The sequence below is a fragment of the Talpa europaea genome (assembly GCF_964194135.1).
Source record: "Talpa europaea genome assembly, chromosome: 14".
Taxonomy (NCBI): domain Eukaryota; kingdom Metazoa; phylum Chordata; class Mammalia; order Eulipotyphla; family Talpidae; genus Talpa; species Talpa europaea.
This window is the reverse complement of record NC_140082.1, coordinates 90,088,730-90,102,209: the sequence shown is the minus strand read 5'-3', so window position 1 is coordinate 90,102,209 and position 13,480 is coordinate 90,088,730. Positions and strand designations below refer to the sequence as shown.

Genomic DNA, 13,480 nt, shown 5'->3' with positions numbered 1-13,480 from the left:
TTTCTTGTGGATCCACTGGTGGCTGCTCCCATGGGTGCCCCTCCCCCCGGACACTGGCGTCTTGGTTCCCAGGGCATTCGCTCTCCCCATTAAGGTCCTCCTCCAGGGTGCCTTCAGGGTGTGCCCTCACACCCCCAGGACTTTCCTGGCCTCTACTTAAATCTGCAGGTCCTGGCCCCCTCCTGATTGTTTCTACAGGAATCACTGCATCCAAAATAGCACATAATGTACTGTTCCCACCTCCCTACATCTCGTTCACTGCCCCCGCCCCCATGTCTCCCTAGAACCCTACCTGGGCCGTGGGGGATTTTTTTCATAAGTACTAAATGCTCCAGTACAGGGTAACAACCCAAGGAGGCCCCTTCACCCCAGCCAGGGCAGCGGGCAATGCCTCCGGGTTTGGTGGGAGTCACCCAGCGGCGGGGTGAGCCCACAATCCCACTGGGTCAGGTGACAGCAGGAGAGTGACTTGGAGCCAGTCTCTTGGCTTTATGAGACACAGCGCCTGCTGCTGAGGTGGGCTGCAGGTGAGTGAGGCCGGCCCTGGGGCTGTCCTCTGGAGCTCTCTGAGCCCTGGCACCAGGTGCAGGGCCCAGGCCAAGTGGAGGCTCAATGTGACGGGTCAGAACCCTCACCCTACAGGCCCCTGCCCTTTGGACTCCAGTGCAGCCGGCAACAAATGCAGCTGGGCGCGTACCCCTAAAATATGCACGTGTGTAAATCACACGCAGCAGGCGGTGCCACTTCAGTCAAGCAGCAGCAATTTATGTGGTACGACTGAGCATGCTCGAGAAGACTGCGGGCTGATTAAAAATATGATGCCGCTGGGGCCAAAGGCAGGCTGTCTCCAGGACGAGCCAGAGCGGCAGGCTGCTTATTCAGAAAAGAGGAAAAACTTGAGCCAGAACTGAGGCTATTATCCATCTCCCTAAAATCTGGAAATGGGCCCCGGGTGGTCTTGGAGGTGGCCAGGCCTGCAAAGGCCATTCCCGATGCCCTGGCAAGAACACTGCAAACCCCTTTCTTTAAACTCGAGTTTCTTCTGAATTGCCTTTGCTGCCCTAGCCTATGGCCCCTTTCTAGAGGCTAACCTCCTGGGGATGACGTGGTCAAGTCCCCGTTCTCTGGGCCCCTTATGCACTTAATTAAAGTTAATTAAAGCTCACCCTTCCCCTTCCCCTGCTAATTTGTCAGTAGGGCAGACAAATAATAATAATAATAAGAGGCCTGGGGGGAATTCCCCACAAACTTCCCCTTCTACACCAAGAAGCCTGTGAAAAGGCCCTCCAGGCCACTGGGGAATGAAGCAAAGCCATGGAGAGCCAGGCCCTGCCCATGGCCTTCACCATTCAAGATGCCAGTGGACAAGCAAGTACATGTCCATGGTAGTGGAGGAGGGCCCCTGGGGACTGGACGGGATGGCCAGTGGGCAGCCTCTGTGGAAAAGCCCGGCGGCTCCTCCAAAAGCGAACCCAGCCGGTCCACCACCCGGCAGCCTCAAAGGGATGGAAATTCTGACATTACAACATGGACACTGTAGTAAGAGAAACAGCCAGTGACAAAGGCACACCTGCTATTTCCAGGAGGAGCCAGTTGGCACCTGCCAGGAAGCTGGCAGAGGGGCCAAGGTAATGGACACCATGGCCCTGGGCCAGGTGATGGGGCGTGGGCGGCTCTGCCAGATAGTCCCTTCGAAGGTGGTCACTCCAGCTACGCCTCCTTTCCAATGAAGACATTGTTAAAGGCGTACACAGCTTCCGGGAGAAACAGGTTGCTGGATGAGTGTGTGACTACAAGGGGGTGCTGCGGAGGAGGCTGGATACATTCTGGAGCTCTGGGGTTTTCCTGTGACAGGGAAAACCCCAGGTATCTTGAAAGCTTCCCACTCAGAGGCCCCAGCACCCTTCCACCTAGCCCCCCCTCACCCAAGGTTGAGAACTCACAGAAAGGCCACTTCACTTTTCCAGTTGAGTTTTATTCCAGAACAAGTGGTTTTACAACAAAGCTGACTTAAGCCCAGGATGTTTTCCCACCGGGAACAGCTTCTTCTTCCTTCACCCACAAACCAAAGAAATAAAGCTACTGTTCAGCTGTGGGTCTGGCTTAGTAACCGACTTTTCTGGATTCTAGAACAAAGCTCTGGACAGGGGTCAGCTGCTGGCGCCAGTGACTCTCGGCCAGGTGCCTGCCTGCCAGGGAGGGCTGGCCATGGAGCCACCTGTGGTAGAGGCCTCGGTGGTGTCCCCTCCTGGGCACAGGGCAAGGGAGAGACCCAGACCCCTCTGTGCATCCCTCCTGGATGGGCCTGGCTGCTGGGAGGATCCACCAGGGATATTTCTGCCTGGGCCATAGTGCCCATGGCCAGGCGCCTACTGGGCACTCAGCATGTCCCTCCACCCCCTCATAGCTCCCAGCGGGCTGTGCCACTGTCCCCATTTTACAGGTGAGGTGGTGGGCTCCAGAGGGGTGTCACGGACTTGTGTTGGGTCCTAAAGCTGCTAAGAGGTGAGCACAGAGGTCGGTGTGACCGAGCTCTCGGCTTCCTCAGTGCCCCAAGATGACCCCTCAGGAAATAAGAAGTGACGGGGGGTGGAAGGAGTTCGATTTGGAATCCTGACAGAACATTTTTAGAAATTTGGAGAAAACCAATAACCACAGGGATTGTCAAAATGCCCTTGGAAGCACCAGCCCAAGCGTGGGTCCAGGGCACAGCTGCTAACCCCCACCCGGCCGAGGACCGCGGAGGCCCCCTGCAGACCAGCCGCCTGGCTCTTAGTGATAAAGCAAGGTCCTCGGTGCAGTCCACACGGACCCCAGGGCTGGCTTGTGCTTAGGAGAGCCAGTGCTGGGGGGCAGGAGGGAGGTCTCATTAGGGTCCAATAAATAGGCCACAGTATCCACCCAGAGCTTTCTGCTTTCCCTCCTCCCGAAGTAGTGCCTGGTGACTTGGGTGCCAAGCACCAAGGGGCCCGAGCCCATGGGCTCTGCTGTCCCATCCAGCCTGGAACCCAGATCCTGCAGCAGCCAGAGTCAGGGGTCCAGCTCAGAAAGGGAGAAACGTCTCCCTGAGGGCGAGCCCTCACTCTAGCTTCAGGGCACCTCTGAGCAGAAACAAACGACCCTGGAGGAAGAGGTAGGACTTTACCACCAATAAGGGAGCTCCTGGATACGGACACCTCCCCCGTCCCTGGGGAGGGAGACCTGATTTCCTTAGATGGCACGGTGTGGGGGTGGGAAGGCCAGGCAGCAGGTACGTCCCCTACTCGTGCCTGGCCCTGGAGACCAGGCCCTGCCTTCTTCACGGTGCATGAGATAAAGAGCTAGCAGCACACCCATGGGGGTAGGGAAGGCCGCAGCAGCCTGGCCCAAGGTTTGGAATCCTGACAGGGACAGGATTTGGGGGCTCCTGCCCCCCAGCTCCTGGGACCGTAGGGGCCGCAGCCCCCCACACTGCTCCCTGTGCACCTCCCCAACTCACTCCCTTGTGTCCCGTGTCCCCCGCCCCCGGCCCTCCGCTGGAGGTCTAGGTCAGGTCCTCGGGCCAGTACTGGTCCTCCATGTACTGCTCCACGTCAGGGCTGCTGTCGGGCTCTCTGGCGCCGGGGTGGAGGCTGCTGGCCTGCTGCTCCCACCGCGCCTCCACCAGTCGGTACAGCTCCATGGCCGTCGTGGCATCCTCCACAGACGAGTGGCCGTGCTGGCCCACCTGTGGGAGAGTGCATACCACTGCCTGACCCAGGAGGCTCCTGGCGAGGCCCAAGAACACGTCCTTCCAGGAGGGGGTGCAGCTCGCGCAGAGAGAAGGGCAGGGCTCTAGTCACACAGAAGAGCTGCCCCACCACCAGCTACTCCTCTGAGCCAGGTCCCCAGCTCGTAACGAGCTCAAAACCTCCTCTTTCAAAGGCAAGAAAGCAAATGGAGCTATGACCTGGAGCAAGTGGGAGCGAGAGCCCCACGGAGAACTCGGTCCCCGGCTCTAAGCCCGAAGGCGGGACAGAGCCGGGGATCACGTGGGGGGCAGACAGGAAGGGGGCCCACCATAGTCCAGGAGGACACATTTGAATGTTGAAATTTGAAAGATCAAAATCCCTGAAGTCTAAAATACCAAAAAATCAAAATCCTGAGAACGAGGCTTGGTGGTTGTTCCAAACACGCCCTCCATCCGAGAGCAAAGCCAGGAAGCCCAGCGGCTCAGGAGCCAGAGGCTGAGAGGAGGCGCCTCTTGTTACAAAATGCACCCAAGGGTCAGCGCTCCAGGATGCCCAGCAAGGGCATGTCCCCCTGGAAGCGGATGGGCTGTTACACTGTCTCCGCTGTTTCTTATCAACCACCTGTAACGTGAGCCTAAGGCCCTAGGCACACCCGGCTTGTTTACACCTGAGTGACCGGAGAGTCCAGGCGCCGTCAGCACTTCACCTGAAGATCTGGTGGGCGCTGCAGAAGAAAGCGAACTTCAACTGAACCCCCAGATCATGATGACAGATTTGGAATTTAGGTGCAAATTTCACTCAAGTTTGTAAGCGTGAATTTCAAGGTGTCCCAGGAAGGCCCACTGGCTCACACCAGCGCTTGGTGCAGGCTGGCTCTGGGTCCAGGAAGCAGCTGCCTCCCCGAGGGGGCCGCGCTCAGCTTCCCTAACCCTCCCCTTGCTGTCTCAGAAACACCATGTGTCTCACCGCCCCACGCTTGGTGCAGCCACTGCCTCTTTGTGAATTGAATGACAAATGGAAGTGTCTGTCCTGTTTCCATGTTTCTCAAATAAATCCCCTTTCACAAACATATCTTTTAAGGGAACTCTCGTTAGTGCTGAGCTCAGTGCTGAGCACACACATGGGGGTCCTCAGCCACAAGCCCTGGGCACATGGTTATCACGCAGTGTCACCTCAATGAACTTAAAAAAATCTTCCAGCAGGGCCTCCCCAGTGGCGCAGCGGTTGAGCGCTGGGCTGCGAAGCGGCCCACAGCCTCTGGAGCGCCGGCTGCTGGTGAGGGTCCCACATGGTGCTCAGACCTCTCCTGCCGCGCCCGCTGCTCCCCTCAGCAGTGTCCTTCGGTCCTTCTGCCTGTTCTGCTCCCTGCTCTGGCTCTGGTGAATCCTCTCACCCTCCTGCGCTTCTGACTGTGCTCAGCGTTTGTATAAATAAATAAAAATTTACAAAAAATCTTCCAGCAAAAAATGGCATCCCTCTCCTCCATTCACATGTCTGAGACTTTGACCTTTGGGAACTGTCTTCCAGGTTACGAGCCAAGCCCAGCTGGAAGACAGTGGCAGGACATCACAGTCCCCTGGGGGAGCAGGGTAGTGAAGTGAGAACCCTCTGAGCTGCCTGTGCTGGTCTTGGGGAGACAGAAGCACACAGCCCACGATCCTGCCCGGACCCGGCTCACGCACCTGGATCTTCTTGTGGAGCAGCTGCAGGGCGAGGTCCTTAAGAGACACGCGGGTGCGTGCGGGGGTCCCGGGTTGGCTGAGGAGGGTGGGGACGTGGGTGGTGTCCCGGGTGTGGCTCCGCGGGTGCACGTACTTGAGGGCCTGGAAGTCATTGTGCAGTGCATGGCCCACCACCACCTTGCCCTTCAGGAGCTTCAGGATCTGGGGGCCAGACAGGAGTCAGTGGGGTGCGCCCCCGCCTCCAACAGGGCTGTGGCTCACCTGCGGTGTGCCAAGCCTGCCTCCCTGCCCACGCCCACTTTCTGGCTTCAGAGAATTCCTTCCACCCTCCCCCAGGACCCCATTTCAAGCCTTCCCACCCCCATCTCCTGAGCGATCTCCCCAGGAAAAGTGTGGCCACCCCTCTGTGCTGCCTGCATTCCTTATGCATTAATGTGCGAAACCATGCTACCATTTTTACAAGGTTTCAACCTTTTCATTTGGGGGTTCACTGATGATTTCACCCCATTTCCCCCAAAAGCCCTGAGGTTTTGGGGGTGCAAGTCTGCACGGCACAATGACTTTTGGGAACGGACACAGTGGGGCCTCCCCAGAACGTCCGTTGTGGGGACTAGGCACCAGGACCCGGGACTTAGTGGTGTTTCCTGTGGTCACACATGCCTGGGAACTGCTGCGTCCTTAATGCCACCCCAAACACAAGTCCCTTAACGAGAGTGAAGGAAATAGAGCAGCACATCGGCACCCAGGGGCGCAGGATGGTGGACCTCGTGGATTTTATGGACATGTAATGCTTCATCACAAAGACCATGTAAAAGGCAAGTTGCTTCACACCTCACAGCCGGAACTGCCCTTACCAAACGTGATCAGCGCCAGTACCCCCACTGTCACTGCACCCAGGCGGCTCAGCCGGGGGAGCCAGCAGCAGCAGTGGTGTCCTCGCACCTGCTGCTCCCCCCCAAGTCAGCTGTGGCAGTTGCTCCTCAGAGACCTTTTATGTAAGTGTACTACCTGGATTGTGGAATGGACCAATCAGGTGTGAGCTATGAGCTGATCGGTGCTAAATGGCCCAATCAGCCACAGGATTGAAAAGTAGGCCAATCAAACTTGTGGGTGGGGCACCCTGAAAGAGGATATAAGCCAGGATTGGCAAGTGGTGAGGGAAAAGGCACCTGACCAGGAAGAGGAGATACAGAAGGGACAATGCCAGCCCCTAAAGAAAACACGTTTCCAGCCCTCGAAGAAGGCAAAGCTGTTCCTGGTCTTCAAGAAGGAAGAAGCACCCAGCGGCCAACCTCCGAGGAGGGAAGAAAAGCCAAAGGCCCTTGCAGGGACCAGACCCCGTCCTGTCTCTAGCACTGCCTGAGAGGAGCACCAAAGGCCTGGGCCTGTTTGCTGTTGGTGTCACCCAACAACTCACACAGAGCTGTGAACACCGGGTGTCCATGACACTGCCTCTGTGGGACCAGTAGTGACCATCACTGGCGCTATCTGGGTGAGGTGGCGGCCACCTGTGGGTACAGTGAGCTGTTTCCTGTTTATAAAATTAACTCCATGTGGTCCTGTGGTCTCTTGCAATTGTGCGTGCGGGTGAGAACCCTAGACACTGGCCTGTCCTCTTATCGGGCACTGTCCTCTGTTAGGCTCTGGCCTGAGGCCCCTAGTGTGTGGGCGTTGTATTGCTATGGCCCTTGGTTTTGGTTTTAGGCCGTTTAGCCTTTTGGGCTTTTTTGATGGCTCTCTAGTCTGAGTCCGGGCAAGTGGGTGGCCGCTCCATCCTTCCATCCAGCCTCCTGCCTTGTAGCCCTGTACACCCCTATTTCACCACCACCTGTGTACAGACCTCCCCAGCCTGTCACAAATCCCCCACCAGCCCCTGCCCTCACCTCCTTCTGGGCCACCTGGAAGGGGATGGCCTGGCGCATGTGCTGCCGGGCGATGCCACTCCAGCGGGTGCGGTAGTCCACGATGGGCATCTCGGGCCGCACATACTTGTCATAGAGGACGTCGCCGTGGTAACTGACCACGGAGCAGCGGGCCAGCTCGCTCACCCGCCCTCGGGGCCCCGTGCCCACCATCTCGCAATCGATGGCCACGCACTTGCTGGGCCAGGGCGCCGCAGCTTCCTTGCGGGCAGGCTTTTTGCTGGCCGGGGCCCCTCCGGACTCAGCCCTGGGGTGCATCTCTGATGGTGCCAGCCCGAGCCCCAGTGCTGGGGGTGCGCTCAACAGCCCCTGCTCCTGCAGCAAGGCCTTGTGGGCCAGGAACCGCTGATGCTGGCGGCTCTTCCTCTTGTGCTTCCTCCGAGGCACGTCTTTGGCATTTGGGCCGGCCAGGGGAGGGCACAGGCCCTGGGCAGATTCAGTGGTTTCCCGGGATACCATCCCAATCAGCTCACCGGTGCGGGAGGAGGCCTGGGAGGTGACTACCAAGGAGGCGGCACCTGGGGAGAGCAAACAAAGGGCAGAGGGCTAGGGTGAGGGGTGTGCTGGGCACGGCAGCCCTGGCCCCCACGCTCCTGCAGGCTCCAGGCGGCCCTGAGCCCTTTGCTTTGTCCCAGGCTCCAGAATGTGTCAAGGACCTCAAACAGGCAAATCGCTCCAAGTACTTCAGGTGGAATCACTCGCTCTTCCTAAGCAAGCTCACAGGGGAGAACCCGCAGGCAGAGAGGACAGTTGGCTCACTGGGTGAGAGCGAGGCTGCCAGGGCCCGAGCCACGCTCCCAGCCTCCAGCTGCAGTGCACCCCCAACTCTCAGGCTTGACAATGTTTACGTAGCTGTGGCGGTGGGAATGCACAGGCTACAGCAGAGCATGGGGACATAAGCCCCACACAGCTTTTTTTTTTTTTTTTTTTAAGATTTATTTATTTATTTATGCAAGCACTGGGCACAGTCAGAAGTGCGGGAGGGTGAGAGAGGATTCACCAGAGCCAGAGTGGGGAGCAGAACAGGCAGACTGACGAAGTACACTGCTGAGGGGAGCAGAGGGCACGGCAGGAGAGGTCTGTCGCGCCATGTGGGACCCTCGCCGGTGGCCGGGGATCGAACCGGCGCTGCAGAGGCTACGGGCAGCTTTGCAGCCCAGCGCTCAACCGCTGCGCCTCCAGGGGAAGCCCAGCCCCACACAGCTTTAAGGCTCCCCCCTGCCAGGGAAGGCACAGACCCTCAGCAGAGCCGCTGGGAAACAGCACAGAGAGCCACACTTGGGTTTTGGGAACAAGTTAACCCAAATGAAGTAACCAATTGAGCGACATTTGTTCCTCCCCCCACAACAGCATCTACCAACATCTTTTTAAAAGCTGGGCATGCTGGTCAGCCCCCAGAGCTTCTCTTGAAAAAGGGAGACAGGGGCATTCGGCTGGGTGCCCCTTGAGTCTGCCTCCCCCGCCTGCAGTCCCGAACCCCAAAGAAATGTTTGCTGGGGGCCTCCCTGGCGGCGCAAGGGGTTAAGCACCGCACTATGAAGCAATCCGTAGCCTCTGCAGCACGAGTTTGATCCCCGGCCAGTCAGGGAGCAACGTACATGGCGCAACAGATCTCTCCTGTTTTGCCCACTGCTCCCCTCAGCAGTGTGTTTCAGTCAGTCTGCCTGTTCTGTTCCCCGTTCTGTCTCTGGTGAATCCTCTCACCACCCCCCACCCCCCGCATCTCTGGCCTGGGCCCTGCTCTTGTATGCATAAATAATTAAATCTTTAAAAAAAAGAAATAACAAACAAGAAATGTTTGCTGTAACATGTGAGTGGTAACACTTCTGCCAAAACACAAGTTACATGGCCTCCACCACGACGTGGAGCTCAGAGCCCACCGCTGTGACAGCATCACCTCTGCGTGACACACGTGTGACCCTCGGGCTCTGACACAGCTGCTAGAACTTGACCTCACCTTGGCATCTCCCTCCCTACGACACCCCAACAAAGGAACACACTGTTACAGAAACGTTCAACAAAAAGGAGAGGGAAAGCCCCAACTTGAGCTCCGCAGATGTGCCCCCCCCCCCAGCCAGCTCACTCCAAGCCCCCTCGCTGATTCTGGAGCCCCTGCTGCAGGTGCTGAGGGCACACCTGCCAGCCCCACGCGCAGCAGCCGCTCCCAGAAGCACTGGCTCTAGCCTCGCCTCGCGCGGGGCTAACTCAGCGGCACACGTTTGACTGAACAGAAAGCCAGGGCTTGGCAGGAGGCCGAGCAGGGGCCAGCTCAGCTCTTTCCAAGAGATCTGAACCAATAGGCTTCAGGGTCCTCTTGTGCACACTGGCCCTGCTGCCCCTTCCTGTGTGAAGAGGACGTGACCATGACATGCTGGGGTCTGCTCAGCCTCTAACGCAGGCTCCCCGCTCCCAGACAGCTTCTGGCTCTTGTGCAGGCTGGTGACTGGCTCTTCCCAGGACGGTGTGGCCTCAGCCTGGACCACCTCCCTGTCCCAAGCCACAGGCCTTCCTCCTCCTCACGTTCCTCTCACCTGTCTACATCCTCCAGGAAACCTTTCTGGAACGACCCTTCACCCACCAAAGAGCAGTGCAGGCCAGTGTCATGCTGAGACTCTGGAGTCCTGTCTGCCAGGAGGGTCACAAGGTGGGTCCTGCCAAGGCGGAATGGAGGGAGGTGCAGTGGGGGCTGAGCTGGAGGTGCTGTGCAAGAGCAAGCTGCCGCACAATTCTCGGAAGCCCCCAGAGGAGGTCAAGCGTTTATGAAGGCAGAAGAGGAACCCCGGAGGAAGGGGATGAATTAGGGGCAAAGGCTCAAGAGACAGCCATGGGCAAGCAGGCCCTCCTGCAGCCTGCAGCCACCGAGGGTAAGGTGGGCAGCAGCCGGAGGGGCCGGCTGCCCCTGTGACCATTTCACCTCTGCTCCCGCTCTGGGTGCCCATCACACTCTGGTGGCCCATCCATGGACACCACCAAGCTGGTGTCCCAGACTGCTCTCTGCTGGCTGATGGCAGGAGCCCCAGAGGCTCCTGGGGAGTCTTGGACATCAGCCTAGCGGGGGGACAAGAAATCCAGGCCTCTGTGCTCAACAGCATGGCACAGTCGAGAAGAAAGAATTTCCCTTTCCAAAGTCAATGGTCAGTCTCCCCCAGAGCTCAGAAGGTTCACCCCAACAGTTGGAGGGTTTGGGATACATTAGATACAGGAAAGTCTGCCTGACTGCCCAGGTAGGAAGGGCATCCAGATGGAGACACACTGGCAGAACCCCCCGAGGCACCATCCATCCATGGGAGGGGGGCCAGGGGTCTGGGGCAGCAGTCACAAGGTGGGAGGCAGGGATGGGGGGAGCCCTTCCCAGAGAGGCTAACAGTTTCGGTTGAATCCAGAGAAGGATGTGGTGCCAGGGGAGGGCAGCAGACCACAAAGGGCAGCAGATGGATGTGGTGCCCTCTCAGGGGGAGGGCAGCAGACCACAAAGGCCTCCGGGAAGCCTGGAGAAGGTGGGGTCTGAGCAGCAGCAATGGAGATGAGAGAAATGGGGTTTGTGGGTGTAGGGACCAGGACTTGGAGCTGCCTGGGCCAAGGCAGGCGTGGTGACCCATCCTGACTCACCCTCTCTCTGCTGACTCCTCCCTTCCCCAGGAGGCAGTGCCCCCTTAAAAGGACTCACCAGTAATATCAGCTTTGTCATACTAACAAGCACATGGGAACCCTGATAAATATGGCACTCAACTGCCTGGCCCAGCAATGGGAAGGAACTGAGGCTGACCCAGGCCAAGACGGACTGGGCGGGGCAGTGAGGGCAGCTTAAGGGCTCTCCCTCCCCTGAGGAGGCTGAGGGAGGCCTCCTTCACCCTGCTGGCAAGGTTTCAAAGCAGCCAGGCGTCAGGCCTGCATTTCAGGAGATGAAAGCTGCGTGTCACGCCCCAGACCTGGCTGACAGGTCAGCATCAGGATAATTTACCAAAGGCACCTCCCAGTCCGGTCCCCAGCTGGCGCTCAGGGAGGCAGGGGAGAAGCTTCTGTTTTAGCAATGATAACACAGATCTCTCCCCAGGCCCGGAATCCTGGTTCCAGAGATCTGCAGCCACCTGGACCTGGGGTTGGGGCCCAGGTCCAAGGGGAGGGACAGCCTCAGAGCAAAGGCCCCTCAGGGAGCAGGAGAGACAGAACTGTCACTGGCACCTGCTGGCTTGGGGAAGGCAGTGGCCGTCTGAGTGGGAGAAAGTGGACAGTCACTGTCCCCGGATGAAGCCTGTATTCCCCAAATGGAAGGTTAAACCAAGTTAAGTGCGTCCCCAAAGCAGTTAATTACCAGGAACAGTTAAGTTTGTTTAAAGCTCCATTCCCTGGCCTCCCCCACCTTCCTAACTGCCATGTCGGAGGAAGGGGTCCGAGAGGGCCCCTTATCCCAAATCAGGGTACTCACTGTCGCCCACGTTTGAGAACGCCGGGCGAGATCAGATCCCGGCGCTGCCGAGCAGTTCTCAGGCCAGCAAAGCCCGAGGGCGCCCCACTCCCTGGCCCAGCCGCGGGCGGGACGCCGGGGCGCACGGGAGGGAGGCCTCACCCCGGGACGCGCCGGGCGGGTCACCCCCTGGCCGCCGCGCCGCCCCGTCCCCGGGCCCCACGGCCCAGGCCGCCCCCCGCCGCCGGGCCGACCCCTCCCCCCGGCAGGGCGGGGGCCGGGGCCAGGCGGCGTCCGGGCCGGGCCTGCACCCCGGCGGCCGAGCTCAGCGGTCGGCCGGGCCCGGTGTCCGCCGCCGCAGGCCGAGGGCGGCCTCCACGCGCAGGGGGCCCGCGATCGTCGGCAGACCCGCCGCGCCAGCCCGCCCCGCCCCGCCCCCGCCGCCCCGGGCCGGGACCCCGGTCACCTGGAGCCCAGAGGGTCACCTGGAGCCCAGCGCGTCCGCTCCGCCCGCACGTGGCGCCCGGCAGCTCCCCCGCCCGGCCTGCGCCGCTGCGCCGCCCGCCCATTGGCTCGCTGGCCGGCAACGCCCGCCCAAGGCCGCTTCTGATTGGTCGAGATCCTACTCGCCGCGGGTTGGCCGCCGGCGCAGGGGGCGGGGCTCCCCGAGGGGGGGGCTTGTGCCCGGTGGGTGTGGCCTGTGCCCGGTGGGTGTGGCTTGTGCCCGGTGGGTGTGGCTTGTGCCCGAAGCCCGCCCGCCGCGGGACCTTCCAGAGAGGCGGGACGGACCCGGCTCCCCGCCCGCCTGCCCGTCGCTTCTGCCTCCCCGCCCCAGCCCGCCCAGCCCGGGAGGGATGCCAGCTCGAGACGAGCCCGTGCCACCGCGGGCACAGTGACTCACAGAGTGCACGCTCGCGTTTGCAGAAGGACAGTCCCTGCCTCCTCCGCGTCCACCAAGCAGGTGAAATAATGTACACGATAGGTTCTAATGAAGGATTTTTTTTTTTTTTAAAGATTTATTTATTTATGCATACAAGAGCTGGGGTGTAGGCCAGAGGTGCGGGGAGCTGGGAGGACTCATCAGAGACAGAGTGGGGAGTAGAACAGGCAGATCCACTGAAATGCACTGCTGAGGGGAGCAGCCGGGAGACAGGAGAGGTCTGCTGCGCCCTGTGGGTAGCTCCCTGGCTGGGGATAGAACTCCTGCTGCAGAGGCTGCGGATAACTTCATAGGTTGTGTCTTAACCCCTTGCGCCACCAGGGAGGCCCTAGAGAAGGAATTTAAAGATCAGATGTGCGCCTTGGGTGCTATTTGTTTCAGTTACCCTTTCTCAATACTTTACTCAAAAGTAATAAATCCTGGGGCCTCCCTGCTGGCGCAAGGGTTAAGACACAACCTATGAAACAATCCGCAGCCTCTGCAGCAAAAGTGCGATTCCCAGCCAGCTAGGGAGCAACCCACATGGCACAGCAGACCTCGCCTGACTTGCCCACTGCTCCCCTCAGCAGCGTACTTGGGTCAGTCTGCCTGTTCTGTTCCCCACTCTGTCTCTGGTGAATCCTCTCACCCTCCCTCGCCTCTGGCCTGTATCCAAGCTGTTGTATGCATAAATAAATAAATCTTAAAAAAAAAAGTAATAAATCCTTAATATGGCTCTGTCATGGGACACACAAAAAGCAAAACCCCAGGGCCTCCCATTATCAGTCTGGCGGGTAACAGAGGTTAACAGATAACTTAATGCCACGTCAGTAATATAGAGA

General features: G+C 59.2%; 1 protein-coding gene across 1 annotated transcript; it reads right to left on the bottom strand.

Annotated features, from left to right (window-relative positions):
- Positions 1-3,390: 3,390 nt before the first annotated feature.
- AEN (apoptosis enhancing nuclease) lies at positions 3,391-7,809 on the bottom strand. The gene is made up of 3 exons (XM_084253909.1): positions 7,276-7,809; positions 5,393-5,593; positions 3,391-3,706 (listed from the first exon to the last, which is right to left on the bottom strand). Exons 1-3 carry the CDS (start codon positions 7,771-7,773, stop codon positions 3,524-3,526), a joined length of 882 nt encoding a protein of 293 aa, XP_084110035.1. The 5' UTR covers positions 7,774-7,809; the 3' UTR covers positions 3,391-3,523.
- Between the last annotated feature and the right edge of the window lie 5,671 nt (positions 7,810-13,480).

Bases quoted from the DNA above. Each gene is read 5' to 3' on its own strand.
- AEN (XM_084253909.1), bottom strand. From the start codon at position 7,773: ATGGTATCCCGGGAAACCACTGAATCTGCCCAGGGCCTGTGCCCTCCC. The intron at 5,594-7,275 runs GTGAGGGCAGGG...TCTGGCCCCCAG, and splicing joins TCCAGGTGGCCCAGAAGGAG to ATCCTGAAGCTCCTGAAGGG. The intron at 3,707-5,392 runs GTGCGTGAGCCG...ACTCTCCCACAG, and splicing joins TGCTCCACAAGAAGATCCAG to GTGGGCCAGCACGGCCACTC.